Source organism: Hyaena hyaena, unplaced genomic scaffold (genome assembly GCF_003009895.1).
Source record: "Hyaena hyaena isolate Hyena2069 unplaced genomic scaffold, ASM300989v1 scaffold_260, whole genome shotgun sequence".
In the NCBI taxonomy this organism is placed as follows: domain Eukaryota; kingdom Metazoa; phylum Chordata; class Mammalia; order Carnivora; family Hyaenidae; genus Hyaena; species Hyaena hyaena.
In genome coordinates this window covers 886,028-902,938 of record NW_024080892.1, presented here as the reverse complement: position 1 = coordinate 902,938, position 16,911 = coordinate 886,028, and the positions used below count along the sequence as shown (strand labels likewise).

Sequence of the window (16,911 nt, the reverse complement as noted above, 5' to 3'; positions counted from 1 at the left end):
AATGAATTAGGATGGAGCAGTAAATGTCAGGGCGTGTTGAAGATATTAAAGGTTAAATGCTGCTTTGTGAATCTGGGTTGTTTAGTTAGACACAAATGCATATACCATCACACAGCTAGCTGGGGGCTTGATATAAGCCTGTTTTACTATGGGTCACAAGGTTTTAAAGTCATTTGCTTCAAGTGTATGTCACAGTAACAAATTAGTAATGAATGAGTGACATAAGATCCCTAATGGTTCTGCCCATAGTTAAATCAGTCTAACCTTGTTTCTGCAGTGGTTTTAGTCTCTTACTTAAGTCGGACACAAATGCTGACCCTTAAGCACACCTTTCGACACGTTCGTCTGTCTCACTGAGTCCTACGGAGCTATTCTCTTACATCCTTTGTCTACTAATTCCTTCTGATGTACCTCTGAAGCTCTTGGCCTGTTTTAAAAAATGAAGTACTCTTGTATTGTCAACTTTCTGTTTACACTTTCCCCATCTGCTTGCCTTAATGGCATTCTGACTTTTCCTTCATAATACTACTTCCCACAGACATGGGGTGCTTGTTCCCCAAATGTCCTTAAGTCACAGAACCAGGGAAGAAAGGCTTATTTATCACCATTCCGGTTGAACTTACTTTCGCCCAGGCCATGCACTAACACCGTATTCCAAGACCTCTCCCTCCGCCTCACTTCTGTTTCACTTCCCACCCTCATCACTCTTCTCCTGACCTCCAAGGCTTTCCTTTCTTGCCACGATCACTGTGTTCTTCCCATGCTCATCTCTGCTTGGCAGCTTCAAGAAGGTGGGGAGGCCCTTGGAAATATCCAAAGCACAGATGGAAGGCTCCCTCCTTCATTTAAAGGTTTCTCCTCCATTCCACTTAAGCTACACACAGGCCCCACCGTGGACCTTGAACTACCCAAAAATACTCCATCTTTAAGACCTAGGCTTCCAAGTCTCCATAGCTTTTCATTTACCCACTTCTCTGCTTGTCATTCTTACAAGTATTGCCCTTCATCTGCATCATTATTCGCAGTTCCTTGTCTCTCCCTATACCCCCTCCATCCTAGCTTCATGAGCTTCCTTATCAAGATGGGAACTCAAGGCTATCCAAGGTCAATGATGCTCACCTAGGAGTTCCTGTTCCTTTGACTTTCTGAGAGCCAACATGTCAATCCCTGAACCCAGTTGCCCCACTCATGTCCTCTCATCTTGTTGGTAAAATGCACATGAACATGCTGATTGGCCCCATAAGAAAAGCTCAAGGGCCAATTAAAGTTCTTTTTTTTTTTTTAATGTTTTATTTATTTCTAGGAGAGGGACAGAGAGACAGCGTGAGCAGGGGAGGGTCAGAGAGAGAGGGAGTCACAGGCTGAAACAGGCTCCAGGCTCTGAGTTGGCAGTCAGCACAGAGCCTGATGCAGAGCTCGAACCCACGAACCATGAGATCATAACCTAAGCGAAAGTCGGACGCTTAACCGACTAAGCCACCCAGTCGCCCCAAGAGCCAATTAAAGTTCTAAACACTGCCCAGGCTTGGTACCCAAACCTGGCTTTTTCCTACAGCAGCTGTTTTCATTCTTCCATCATTCTCACAACAGCAGAAGACACTCTTAATACCCTTCCTCTCCCACTGTGGTCACACAGCAAGGGGTATGTGTGTTCATCTGAGCTGGGAAGGGAAAGTGAGCACTGCGGAGATAGATGCTGGTCTCTTCTCTCTTGAGAGAGTGATTCTCAAACTTCAGTTGCGTCCACATTTACCTGAGCCATTTGTTAAAATGCAGACGCCAGAGCCCCACTTCCTAGAGGTGGATTTGTAGGGTCTGGAGTGAACCTCAGAAGCCTGTATTTGCACAAGTGCCCCTGTGATCCTGATGCAGGAGGTGAATGAATTTGAGTATCACGTTCCAAAGTCACTTTCTCACTCAGATGATGTAGCTGCCTCAGTTTTTGCCCTGTGAAATCCTTGAGGCAGGAACTAGTGTATCATAAATTATTTGAAGAGAAAAAAAAAATCACTGACCATCTGAGCCAACCAAGACTAAATGAGGAGAGCACAGAAATAACTAAAACTAAATTCGTGCACCTAAACACGTTCAAGTTTCTCAGCAAAAATATACAATAAATGACCAAAATGTACAGTATTATTCAGTACGTAGTTAAAAGCGAACTTAAACTGAATTTATCAAACAGCCTAAATTAAATATATTTATTATTGTTTATTTTCACTGTTGAGCCTCCTACTAATACTTTTTCTAATCCACATGACTTGGAATCGTGGGACAAAAGAGCAGGTGACAAACTGTCAGGAGACTTTATCCTAATCCCAAATCTCCCAGTACCTTCGCCATGGGTCGGTGAGTTGATGAACTTCTCTGAGTCTCAGTGTGCCCATTTGCAAACGGAGATTTGCACTCCACTAGAGGATAACAAGTACTCTGACCAAAAAAAGCAATGGCAGACCATTCTACATTCTACAAATGGAAGATATGAAAAAATCATTTTATAACCTTCTACAAATGTTTTCCGCACCAGCCCTCCTTAGAATTCCCCTAAGGCCTCAAATAATGACACTGTTTTATGAATTATAAGCATCGCAGCATGAGGCAGCATCTGGTGGGGAGGTTCCTACAGGAAGGAAGAGACCTCAGCGGTATTTGCTATTTGCACCCTTTTGATGTTTCAACCACAAGGCACAGCATTCTTTCAAGCCAGTTTTAGTTGTGGCGGAACCAAAAAGGCAATTGATAGCTTGAATGTAGAATCCAGAGCCAACCAAGAGGAAAGGAGAATAAAGTTTACATCACTGCAAAGTCCAAACTCCTACTAAAACTCCAGGAAGACTACTAGAAGACAGACAGACAAGAGACAAGAAAGGGTATGAGGTATATACCCTTACCCAATAGAAGGTAAAGTCTTCCCAGAACTACTACAAGTACTAGTTAAAGGTAAACAGAAACAGGGGCGCCTGGGTGGCTCAGTCAGTTGAGTGTCCGAGTCCTGATTTTGGCTTAGGTCATGATCCCAGAGTTGTAGGATGGAGCCCTGTGTCAGGGCTTAGATATTTTCTGACTCCCCCCCTCCCTCCCTCCCTTTCTCTCTGTCTGTCTCTCTCCTTCCCTCCATCCCTCACCCTCCCTCTCTTCTCTCTGCCCCTTTCCCACTCACTCTCACACTCTCTCTAAAAAAAAAAATAAAAATAAATCTTTAAAGCAAAACAGAAACACGCAAGCAAGCAAGCAACAGAAAAGGTTAAAAAAAAAAAAAGGAAAGAAAATCAAGAAAGACAATGGATGGTCATATTGTGCTAATTCCATCAAAGCCCAGGTAATGAAAACTGACCAAGACCTAAAACAAAGCTAGTCTATATAGAACCTAAAAGCCAAGACCACCAATGAGGATGGCTGGAGAGGAGGTGGGTGGGGTGATGGGCTAAATGGGTGATGGGCATTAAGGAGGGTGCTCGCTGGGATGAGCACTGGATGTTATATGGAAGTGTTATATCAATCACTAAATTCTACTCTTAAAACCAATACAACATAATATGTTAACTAACTTGAATTTAAATGAAAAAATAATGACATGATAGAGTACATTAAGAAATAAGGCAAAGTGTGTGCTAGTTTTTCAGCACACAGGCTTTGAAATCAGACAGACCTGGGTTGGAATATTGTCTGTCTGTGGGCTGTGACCTGGAAAAAATGCCTTAGGTTTTTCCAGGACCTATTTCTGCCATCTATAAAATGGGGATAACACTGTGTAAGTTGAATGCTTTGGGTACTGTGTGTGCCTGGTGAGTGGACACTCACTTGATAACCCTTGGAGTAAAGTATGTTTGCGATCATGGAAAATTCCTAACTTCTCCCAGCTCTCCAACTTCAAAGAGCCTGAAAAACTAATATAAACTTTGGGATCAAATATCAGTTGCTCAATTTCTCTTTGGCTGGAGAGGATTAATATTGATTATTTGTACTTAAAAATACCAGCACTCTAAAAATTTAAGCTTTGATCTGTGAGCTCACACCTGACTGGCACCTGCCCAATATACACCCAAGGCTAGGACACAAAATACGGGAAACAAAAAAAAGTCTCTCAACTCTGTGTTCCAACCCTAGGCTCACCTGATAGAGTCCATACAATGTGTGTGGCTGAGTCAGGTAAGTGATGCCTGGAGCCTCCCCAATGCATGTGACTTCCCAGTCTCCTCTGTCCCTCAAATATAGTTCCCTGTCAAACTCTGTGGCTTCTCCCTTTATGTCCTTAGCAAATGTCCCTTGTACTGCAGCTCCACAGCACCATCCCTGGTTATCGCACACCTGGACCTCAGCACCAACATTTTCTCCGAGGGCCAAGCTGCCGGCAGCGCGCCCTAGAAGGTTGGGCTGGCTGCTATCATGTCTCCTCTTTGCCACGGAGATACCCATTAAGAGCACATTGTGGGGTCCTGGGTGGCTGTTGATTTTAGCATCTAACTTTTGATCTCAGCTCACGTCATGATCTCAGGGTCATGAGATCAAGTCCTGTGTTGGGCTCTGTGCTGAGCATTAAACCTAAGATTCCTCCCCCCCTCCCCCCACCACTCCCTTATGTACTCTTTATCTTTAAAAAAAAAAAAAAAAAAAAAAAGACCACATCTCCTCCTAACACCTTGTCTGTGGTCATCCCCTGATGGGTAACCCTGGTGACTAGTTCTCCCCATCTCCTGACTGTTGATACACACACCTTAGGGGGACGAGTCCTAGGATGTCCAAAAGGTCCTGGACCTCTGTGACATACGGCTCTCAAAACAAACTGACTGGAAAGCAAATCCAAACAGGGCACTCCTGAGAGGCAGGCCCTGCCCTCGCCCAGGAGCCAGAAGAGTCCCTGCTCTCAACTCAGCTGTGCCTCCACCAGCCTGTCAGCCACTGCATGGAGCAACCCCACATTTTTTACTCCCTTGCACACAGAGGGGAGATCAGAGCCAGGGAGAAAACAAGGAGGAAGGGGGAAATGCAGAATTGCCATAGAAAAATAAAAGCTATTTATGTTTTGAAAATGCAATTAAGAATTCCCTAATACTTGATTAACATTCTGTAGAGAGCAACATGGCTCTTAATGGGTTGATGACCAAGGAAGAGATTTCCTTCCAAATGCCTACTTTCTATTAGCATCGCTTATGAACAGGCTGTGGGCAGCATCTTTAGGAAAACAGACAGTGAGGTCCAAGCCAGTAGAAGAAAACCCAACGGATTGTCTAAAGCACTCCCTAGGCATAAGATTCTTTTTCTTAAAGGAATCACAAATATTCAGTGTTCAGCAAACCCATATTCATGGCCCTCACTTGCTTAAACATTTGAAGCATTTCTCCATTCAAATATAATTCTCTACCTCCCTACTAGGTAAGGCCAGAACTTGAGACTTGATCTAATCCATGAGCTGTTCTTTTGGTGTCTGAGTTGTAAGCACTGACACAAAAGCAATCACACCCGTGTTTTTGTTTCTTTTCCAGGACACATATGAAAATGCCCCAGACTCACTAATACAAAGAACAGCTTGGCTCACATAAAAAGCTCTTTGAAGATAATATTTCTAAACAAGCCCATCATCAAGGGAAGGCTTTTTTGCTCTGTTTATTTTCCAAGGTAGGACAAAAAAAGCAAGCACACCAGAAGATTTGTAACATTTTCTCTTTCTTTAAAAAAGAAATATAATATTTCAGGAACTTCCTTGGGAAATATACAACAGCAGCCCCATTCATAACTATTTGCTCAACTACAATTTGCAAATTCCCTCCTTCTCTGGCCAAGAACCCCTCTCCCATTCTCTGCTCTTCCTAATAGCTCTAGTCTGATTTCCCTCAATCCAGACTTTTCCCAAGGAGAACTCTTCATCTTAGAGTTTTTGCACAGTTGTCCTACAAAACTAAAGAAATGAAGTTCTTAAAAGAGAATGATTTTCATTATTCAAATATATTTTGCAGAAGTTAACATGAAATCTACACAGCAGGAAAATTAACTGCTTTAATTTAAATGGTGGAATTCTGGCATCAGAGAGAAACTTTCAAAGCCCATAGAAGTAGCAGACTTGTCTGAACAGCCCCATTTCAGCAAAATTCCCACAGTAAAGAAACAATAAAGACAGCTTCTAGGGCCTACCTGAAAAGAAAACTTAAAAGTCTATATAGTATTATTTTAAATGGCAGAAGAGTGAAAAGCTTAGTCCAAAATAACTCACAATTCTAAACTATCGAGGCACCAGGTGGCTCATTCAGTTAAGCATCTGACAGCACAAAACCTGCTTGGGATTCTCTCTCTTCTCTCTCTGCCCCTCCCCCTGCTCACATGCATATGTGCTCGCTCGCTCGCTCTCTCAAATAAACTTCAAAAAAAAAAAAAACTGTTAGAACTATCAAAGCATAAATAACCTTAGTACCATAATCATTTAGACCAACATGCCATTCTATTTCTGATTTGGTCTCTGACATTCATAAAGAGGATCCTCCCCATTTTCTGGGGTCAACTGCAACAGGATATGTAGACACCCCAGAGAAAGCAGCTTGTAAGGTGGTCCCTGGTGATTCCTGCCTCCTAAAATTCATGCCCTTCTGGAATCTTCTCCTCTTGAAACACATGCTGGATTTAGTAACCTGATTCTAATGAATACAATAAAGAGAACTACTGGACAGCACTTCTGAGAATGGGTTACAAAATGGCTCTGGCTTCCGTCTTACTTGCCCTTTCTTGCTTGCTCACTGAGGAAAGCCAGCCATATTGTGAGCTGCCCCACAGAGAGGCCCATATGTCAAGGAACTGAGGGAAGGCTATGGCCAAAGGCAGTGAGGGACTGGGGTCCCCAGTCCACACGTCCATCAGGAACTGAATCCTGCCAGATCCTGAGCTTGGAGGATCTGTTCTGCTTGAACCCTGTGACGACTGAAGCTTTATGAGACACTGAATGCCAGAGGACTCAGTGAAATTAGAACCAGATTCCTGACTTTCAAAAATTGTGAGATAAATATTCTTTGTTTTAAACTGCTAAGTTTTAGAGTAATTTATTATTCAGTCATGGATAACTAGCACACATAGCAGATATCATCTGCCTCCCAACAAAATTATGATTGGCTCTTTGTGATATCAGGTAAACCTGTTAGTCTGTGGAGAAACACAAGGTCAAGAGCCACTTTATAAAGCAATTACCTCTTTTTTTTTTGGTCCTAAAAATATGCCTTTCATATGTTCCTTTGTCACTAATATTAGTATTTTGAGACTTAATAAGTTCATATGCCCAGATGTCATAATTTTATCAGCTATGAGCAATGATTTCAGCCATAAGTTGTCTTAATAATGCAGGCTACCTCTTCCTCTCTTCATTTAGTCAGACATTTATTCATTCATTGAAAAATACTCTGTGCCCTTCTTGGGTCACTTCTAGTTCACTGTGGTATCAAACTGTCTAGGATTCCCAGCTGCATAACCCACTGGGTGATATATATGGCAGGAGTAACTTATACTGTCTAACTACAACATAGAATTTGCCACTGAGACAAAGTCTAAATTTTACTTTAGGCTGGCAGTCCTGCCAAACCATGCAGAATCTTGTCTATCACGAAGCTAATTCACATTCTACTTGTTACCTCCAGAAAAAGTAAAACATACGGTGAACAGAGTACAACGAATCCTCAGTAGTGAACACATGAGAGTAATCCAATACCAGCATTAAGTATTCATTCAACTATGTGACAGATATGATGTCATGTTATAATAGGGGTTTCTGACCTAGATGGGCATGCCAAAGAAGGACTCCCTGTAAAAGTGCGCTAAAATCTAAACACAACAGAGTCTGAATAGACAAACAGGAAAAGGGAAAGGCATGTGCAGAGGTCCTGTGTAGGAAGGAGCATGGAAAAGGGGTCAATGTGGCTAGAATACAGAACACTAAGGAAGAGGGCACAATACGAAACTGGAGTGGCAGTAAGGACTGGGCCATACAGAGCTTCTGAAGCCCTGTAAAGGAGTCTGGTCTTTATTCTAGAAGAATTGAGAAAACAGAGCGGTTTTCAAATGGGGTTGTCCAGAACAGATCAGAGTTTTGAAGTAATTCATTGGACTATGATATATATGATAAAGGATTAAAGGGGCAAGAGGGGTGAGGAAACCAGTCAGAGATCACTGCAGTAATCTGGCAAGAGAAGTCACAAGGCTTCCGTAGGCACATGGTGGGATAGAGAAGTGAACATAGGTGAGATATTTAGGAGAATGATAAGCTGGATACAGGGAGGTACTCTGGCACACACAGAGAGATTAAAAGAGCAAATGTAAGTGAAGGAAAGAACTTTAAGCTCACGAGTAAAAGATTTAAGTGAACAGTAGGTTTTTTGAGCACGTTATTAGTTGCCTCATCTCCATCCCCCAAAGTGACCCAACGGTACCCGATTAAGCATAGTAGATGCTCAAAAAACTATAAAACAGAAAGTGTTTAGAACCCATATGTCTTAGGCATACCTTCTATGCTCATTCAATCTACTGAATGCTGTTTGATCTTATTTAACAGGTTTACTAAGCACTTCTCCAAGTTAGTCTGGTCAAAGGAACTTTTCTTTATAACAGCTTTAATAAGGTATAGTTTATATACCATACATTCATTCTCTAAAGTCTGCAATCGAGTGGTTTTTAGTACAGAGTTATGCAACCATTGCCATAATCAATTTTAAACACTTTTGTTCCTACAATAACTAACGCATAGCAATAACCAGTCACCCTCCGTCTCCTCTATTCTCCCAGGCCTAGGCAACCAATGACCCACCATCTGTCTCCATGGATTGGCCTTTTCTGGACACTTAATATATATGGAATTATGTAATAAGTGGCCTTTGTGTCTGGCTTCTTTCACTCGGTCTATTTTTAGTGTCCACTCAGGTTGAAGTCTGTATCAGTATTTTAATTCATTTTTTGGAAGGTTTTCTTTTTAGTAATCTCTTCACCCAAAGTGGGACTCCAACTTACAACCCTAAGATTAAGCATTGCACACTCCGCCAACCGAGCCAGAACATTAGTTATAACTGATGAGCCTACATGAGCCTACATTTGTTATAAATGATGAACCTATCATAGTCATCCAAGTTCCATAGTTTACATAATTGTTCACTGTTGGGTTTGGATAAATACATTATGACATTTAGCACTGTGATGTCATACAGAGTATTCTCACTACACTAAAAACCCTGTGTCCTCAATCTATTCATCCTCCTTTCCCAACTATTGATATTTTTGCTGTCTCCATAGTTTTGCCTTTGCTAGAATGTCATAGTTGGAATCATATAGGATGTAGCCTTTTCAGATTGGCTTATTTTCCTCTGCAGTATGCATTTAAGGTTCCTCTATGTCTTTTCATGGCTTGAGAGCTCATTTCTTTATAGCAAATAAAAATATCCTACTGTCTGGATATGCCACAGTGTATTGGTTCATTCACTTACCGAAGGACATCCTGGTTGCGTCCAACTTTTGGCTATTGCTAAAATAGTGTTTCAACGTCCATACGCAAGTTTTTTGTGTAGACCTAAGACTTCACTCCATCAAATAATAGTAGCACAACTACTGGATAGTATGGTAAGATAGTATGTGTTTGTTTTTTTAATAAACTATCAAGACGTCTTCCAAAGTGACTACCCCACTTTGCATTTCCATGAGCAATGAGAGTTCCTGTTATTCCAAATCCTCACAGCATTTGGCGTCGTCGGTCTTTCATATTTTGACCATTCTGCTAACTGTACTGTGGTATCTTATTTTATTTTGCACTTCCTTGATGACATATGACGTGGAGCATCTTTTCCTATGTTTATCTGCCATCTGTGAATCTTCTTCAGAGATATGTTTGTTAAGGTTTTTAGCCTATTTTTTAACCTAGTTGTTTTTTTATTGGTGAGTTTTAAGAGTTATTTACATATTTTAGGTAGCAGTTCGGTATTGGATAGGTCTTTTCCAAATATTTTCTACCAGCCTGTGGACTGTCTTCTCATTCTCTTCACACTGCCTTTGCAAAGCAGAAAGTTTTAATTTTAATGAAATCCAGCTTAACAATTTTTTCTTTCATGCCATTGCTGCTCTATCTTAAAAGTCACTGCTATACTGAAGTTCATCTAAGTTTTCTCCTTTGTTATATTTTTTTTAAATGTTTATTAGGGGGGCGGGGGAGAGAGAGAGAATGGCAGAAAGAGACTGAGAGAGAGAATCCTAAGCAGACATTGCACTGTCAGCACAGAGCCTGATGTGAGATTTGATCCCACTAAATGTGAGATGATGACCTAAATCAAGAGTCTGACACTTAACTGACTGAGCCACCCAAGCATCCTCTCCTTTGTTACCTTTTACAAGTTTCAGTTTTTCTTTTTACATGTAGGCATGATCCATTTGAAATCTTTTTTGTGAAGGGTATAATGGTGTATTTTGTGAGGAGTGTAGGGCGTAAGGTCTAGATTCACTGTCTCCGTGTCCACTTGTTCCAGCACCATTTGGCGAAAAGGCCATCTTTGCTCCATTGCACTGGTTTGCTTCTTTGTCAAAGGTCATTTGACTATACCTATAGGGTCTATTTCTGGGTTCCCTATTCTCTTTCCCTGATCTATGTGCCTAACGTTTCACCAATTGCCAGTGTCTTGATCACTGCAGCTTTATATTAAATTTGAAGTCTGGAAGTGTCAATCCTCCAACTTTGTTCTCCTTCGATATTGTGTTGGCAACTCTAGGTCTTTTGCTTCTCAATATAAACTTTAAAATCCAGTTGTCAACATGCAAAAAATAACTTAGATTCTGTCTGGCATGGCACTGAATCTATAGATCAAGTTGGGAAGAAGTGACATTTTAGCAATATTGTCTTCCTATTCACAAATATGGAATATCTATCCATTTATTTAGTTTCTTTCTCCTAGTTCAAAGTTTTATAGTTTCCCTCATAGATTTTGTGCATATTTTATTAAATTTATACCTAAACAATTCATTTCTTGAGTGCTAATGTAAATGGAATTGGGTTCTTAATTTCAAATTCCCCTTGTTCATTGCTGATCTATAAGAAAGCAATAGACTTTTTAAAATAAAATCTTGTATCCTGATATAATTGCTTATTAGTTCCAGTTTTTAAAAAACTGTTCTTACAGTTTTTACGTAGTCAATCACGTCATCTATGAAGAAACCTGGTTTTATATCTTCCTTTTCAATCTATCTTTTCTTTTTTTATTATATTAATTAGAACTTCCAGTTCAAAGTTGAAAAAGGAGTGGTGAGAAGGAATGTCTTTACCTTGTATCTGATCTTAATGTAAAATCTTGGAGTTTCTCACCATTAAATAAGATGTTTGCTTTGAGGATGTTTTTTGTTCACAGTCTTTCTCAAACTGAGGGTGTTCCCTCTTGATTCCTAGTTAACTAAGAATTCGTTTCTTGAGTAAGATTGGATTTTGTTAAGTGCCTTTTCTGCATTCACATACTGCCATAATCATGTAATTTTTCTTATTTAGTCTGTTGATGTGACAGATCACATAAACTGATTTTGAAATACCAAAGTAGCCTGGGATAAATCTCACTTGGCTGTGATTTATATAGTCCTTTTAATAAATTGTTGAATTAGATTTGCTAATATCATTTTTTATAGATAAATACTATTTCATGATAGGGATTTATCATATTTCATTTATTCATCAGTAGATGGACATTTGGGTTGTTTTCACTTTTTGCTCCCATGAATAATAACTTCAGTGACCATTTGTATGCAGGTTTTCTGTCTACACACAGGTTTTCAGTTTTCTTGGGTATATACCTGGTAGTAGAATTGCTGGGTTATATGGTAACTCCATATTTAATTTTTTAAGGAGCTGCCAGAATGTTTTACATTTTTTGAAAGTTTTATTTGAAAGAGTGTGTGCAAGTGTGGTAGAGGGGCAGAGGGAGAGAGAGAATTTTAAACTGCCTCCATGCTCAGTACAGAATCCGATGTGGAGCTTGATGCCATGACCCTAGTATCATGACCTGACCTGATATTAAGAGTGGACACTCAACAAACTGAGTCACCTAGGTGACTCAAAAATGTTATAAAAAAGTAGCTGCACCATTTTGTAATTCAATCAGCACCTTCGCTCATCCTTGCAAACACTTGATATTGTGGGTCTTTTCGATTATTACTATTCTAGTGTGAAGTAGTATCTCACTGTGGTTTTGCTTTGCATTTCCCTAACAAGTGATGTTAAACACTCTATCCTGTTCTTGTCCATTTGTATCTTATTAGATGAAATGCCTATTCAGAACGTTTGCCCACTTTATTTATTTATTTATTTATTTTTTAATGTTTTATTTATTTCTAGAAGAAAGAGAGGGAGGGAGAGAGAGAGAGAGACAGTGTGAGCTGGGGAGGGTCAGAGAGAGAGAGAGTCACAGACTCTGAAACAGGCTCCAGGCTCTGAGCTGGCAGTCAGCACAAAGCCCGATGCGGGGCTCGAACCCACGAACCGCAAGATCATGACCCAAGCGAAAGTCGGACGCTTAACCGACTAAGCCACCCAGGCGCCCCAAACGTTTGCCCACTTTAAAATTAGCTTTTTACTTTTTATGTTGAGTCATAAAAGTTCCCTCTAGGGGCGCCTGGGTGGCTCAGTCGGTTAAGCCTCTGACTCTTGATTTTGGTTCACATCATGATCTCAGGCTGGTAAGATCAAACCCTGCCTAGTGTGGAGCCTACTTAAGATTCTCTTTCTCCTTTCTCTCTCTGCCCCTCCCCTGCTCACACCCACATGCATGCTTTCTTTAAAAAAAAAAAAAAAGTTCTTTATATATTCTGGATACAAATCTCTTATCAGATATAGAATTTGCAAATATTTTCTCTAATTTCATGGGTTGTCTTTTCACTTTCTGGATGTCCTTTGAGTCAAAAGAGGCTTAATTTTTGTAATGTTAATTTACCTATTTTCTTTTTTGCCTGTGCTTTTGATGTCAAGTCTCAGAAGCCATTACTTAACCCCAAATCACAAAGATTTACACCTGTTTTCTTTTAGGAGTTTTGCAGCTGTGGTTTTCACATTAGATTATCCATGGGAGAGGGATCCAAATTCATTTTTATGCTTAACTATTTCCAGTTGCGTCAGGATTATTTGTTGAAAGATTGTTTTTTCCTTGTTAATTTGCCTTGATTGATTTTTGAATTACACTAAACTTGCATTCCTGGGATAAATCCCACTTAGTGGTATATAATGCTTTATTTATGTTGCTGGATTTGGTCTGCTAGTATTTTGTTGAGGAGTTTTGGATTTGTACTTATAAGGCATATAGGTCTATCATTTTCTAGAGGTATTTTTGTCTGGTTTTGCTCTCAAAGAAAAAAATGGGCCTTAGTAGAATGGGTTGGGAAGTGTTTCCTCCTCTCATGTTTTTTGAAAAGTAAGCAATTTTTTTGCCTACTAACTTTATCTTTTTACTTGTTCTAAGTCTGCTCAGATTTTTTTATTTATCTTTGAGTCAGTTTTGATAGTTTATGTCTTTCTAGGAATGTGTCCATTTCATATAGGTTGCCTTACACACATTTGTTGTCACAGTAGTCCATCACCCTTTTTATTTCTGTTACTAGTGGCATCTCCTCCAAATGAAGTATCTTTTAAATCGTTGATAATTAATTATCACAAACCTTGAAATGAAGAAAGCCAAGGTTAAAGATGTAACAGACTATTACAATTTTGAGTTTTCACAAATTCTGAGTTATAAGAACATATACACATACCCTTCTAGTTCTCACCTGTGGAACCAAAAAAAGGCACAAAGACAGAACCTCCACATTTTTAGTTAAAGTACACCTGATCAGTTCTGAGATGAAGTAAGAAACAAGAGACAGATCCTGGCTAAGCTTACACATTCTAGGTTTACCATTTAGTAAAAACTCAATATGTTAAGCCAACCACACTCACATGAACACATGCACATGCATGCCCTATAATAAACCCAATACGACAAATTCCTAAGGCATTAGCATTGTAAAAAGAATCATGTACCAAACCCTCTCAAGTTTTTGGACAGAGACTAATTCACCTTTTCTTCATTTCTTCAGTTCAGGACTATCAGAATTCTGTATACTATGCTTTCTGAAATCAGAGGTGACATATTAAAATATATCTATTAATGGCCACATAATTTTTACAGATTCCATGAGCAAAAATCAGGTTCCCTAAAAGTCACCAAAAATGTTCAGGTCTTAATATAATTCATAAACACATACTACATCTAATCTCTTCTTGTTAAATAAATTTACAAAGGCATCTTAGAGGAAACGTTGTATATTTCACAGTCTTTTCTTTCAATGAAGCTATTCTTAAGGAAACTTTCTTCAAAAAATCTGAGCTGTCACACTGACTTTTCTAAAACAAAATTCAACTACAAAGTTTTGAAAACACTATGACAAACTGTCAAGTTATACTGATACATTTGATACATTCAGGAGAAAACTATGCTTATCACCATACACCTGACTGGCACTGTTAGGTTTACAGAACACATGCCTTCTTTATTTTAGGTGATTTTTAGGGGGTGAAAAAACCCATGAAGTAGGGAAGGTGGCATTAAATGCTTTTTATTTTTTTTTAATTTATGCATTTTTTAAAGTAGTAGTTAAATCTAGCTGTACATTAGAAACTCCTAGATTTTTTTAAGTGTATTTATTTTGAGAGAGAGAAAGAGACAGAGAGAGACAGAGAGAGAGACAGAATCCAAGTGGGAAAAGGGCAGAGAGTGAGGGAGAGAGAGAGAATCCCAAGCAGGCACCAACCACACTGTCAGTGCAGAGCGCGATGCAGGGCTTGAACTGACGAACTGTGATATCATGACCTGAACTGATGTCGGACACTTAACCGACTGAGCCACTCAGGCGCCCCTAATTTACGCTTTTTATTTTATGACACAATGAAAACTCATTACTATACTAACATCTTTATCATCCCATTACAGAGGAGACAGCATTGAAGTTCCCATGGGTTAGGTAATATGCCCAAGGTCACGCAGCTCCTAAGGGGCAATGCTGCGACCAGGAAACTCAGTCCACTGACTTGAGGCACATATCTCCCCAGTGTGACAACGCTTCTCATTTAGAAAAAATAAGAGGCAAAAATTTAGAACTCAACTTGTGTGTAAGGAGAAAGTTTCCGGTAATTCTTCCCAAACTTTTTCTTTGAAAGCATGTTTATTTGGAATGCTTATGAACCACTCTCCTTATCTAACTTTATTATCAACAACTTGACTGAAAGCCTGTGTGTATCAATCTCAGACTGATACTGAGTCTCCAGTGACCTGCAACCTGTCGACGTCACATATTTAATAACCTTTAAAAGTAGTCTTCAGATCTTAGAGCTCCAAGACACTGTTAAAATACTAAACAACCCTGAGAAACCCCCTTTCAGGCCATTCGGAGGCCAAATTATCTCATATGTCACTGAATTTGCTTCTACACAACACCTAATTAAAAGCCTCATTCCTCTAGCTCTGTAGATAGCCATTTATCAGTGATTAGAGATAATAACACTAGTGACCATTACCTAACTGTTTATTTCTATATACTTAAGAGCGCTGGCACATATCATCTGTCCAAGGAATGATAGTGTTGTTCAATCACAGCACAAAGCCTTAAATCAGAATCTAACTGACAGCCTATGGGCACTGTAGTACCCACCCAGCACAGGACAAAGTTCTTCTGTTTCCTCTGATACAGAGGCCTAAGAGCAAATTAGTTTATCTTCACTTTCTCCTCAGAGAACCCAACATTTACCTATAATCCAGAAAGAAAGAGTCAATATGATTTTAGAGACAACGTATCCTAAGTGGTCACACGCCCATAGGTTAAAATGGAAATTGCAGTCATAAACCTACTCTCTAGCCTAGTGACCGATGGACTTCAGTTCAAAATGATACTGTCCTATGGAGTATTTCTAATTACTGGAGTTGGGGTGACAAAATATCTGAGGAAATTCTGGGAAAAAGGAAGTTCAAGTACCCTTGTCATGATGAGCGCTGAGTAGTGTACATAATTGCTCAATCACTATGGTGCACACCCGAAACTCACACAGTATGCCAACAAAACTGGAATTAAAATTAAAAACTTTCTAAAAAAAGAAGTTGATTTAAGTCTTTCCTGGGCTCTCACATCCCAATCAGTGAGATGAGGGATTTGAAATAATCTGCATACGGCCCAGAGATTTCCTGGGAGGATGTGAGGAAGCAAAAGGAATAGCTGCCTCCCTACTAGTGCCTTGACCCTGGCTGTGGTGACAACTTTTTCTCAATTCTGCCTGACTATTTACAAAAAGACAAGTGGTTCTTCTCAGCTTACACTGCAACCTGTAAGACTCAAAATGAGTTGTTAAAAGTAGGTATCCCAAGGGCACCTTGGTGGCTCAGGTGATTGAGCGTCCGACTTTGGCTCAGGTCATGATCTCACCGTTCGTAACTTCAAGCCCTACATCGGACTCTGATGTCAGCACAGAGTCCATGTTGGATACTCTGTCCCCCTTTCTCTCTAAACCTCCCCCGCTCATGAACTCGCTCTCCAAAGTAAGTAATAAAACATTTTTTAAAAAGTATGGTATCCAAAAGTTCGTCCAGGAGAAGGTGCACAAATAGACTGCATTGGGATCTTACCTTTTGGCTTCTTCTAGATGGCACAGATATTCATAAGCAATGTTCTGCCTTCTCCTCTCATCCATCTCCTCTGCAGAGAGCCTTTCATCATCTACAATAGCTAGAAATTGAGGAAAGCATCACATTACTTATAAGGGTACTGTTCATCAAATAAATACCTCAAAAAACAACCAGAATAAAAGTCATGCATTTCAACAGTGATCACTGAGAGACAGGGATATTTAAACATCAGAAAAATAGATTTGCCTTTGGATTTTACAATATGTCACTGCCACCAAAAAAA

The 16,911-nt window shown here is 39.8% G+C and overlaps 1 protein-coding gene across 2 annotated transcripts in view; it reads right to left on the bottom strand.

The window, feature by feature from the left end:
- Nucleotides 1-16,911, bottom strand: part of IQGAP2 (IQ motif containing GTPase activating protein 2) — a 297,777-nt gene that overhangs the window by 231,679 nt on the left and 49,187 nt on the right. For both annotated transcript variants that reach the window (XM_039245540.1, XM_039245541.1), the window contains exon 2: nt 16,629-16,728. In XM_039245540.1, coding sequence (XP_039101471.1) covers nt 16,629-16,728 — 100 coding nt within the window. The remainder of the gene's footprint in view (nt 1-16,628; nt 16,729-16,911) is intronic.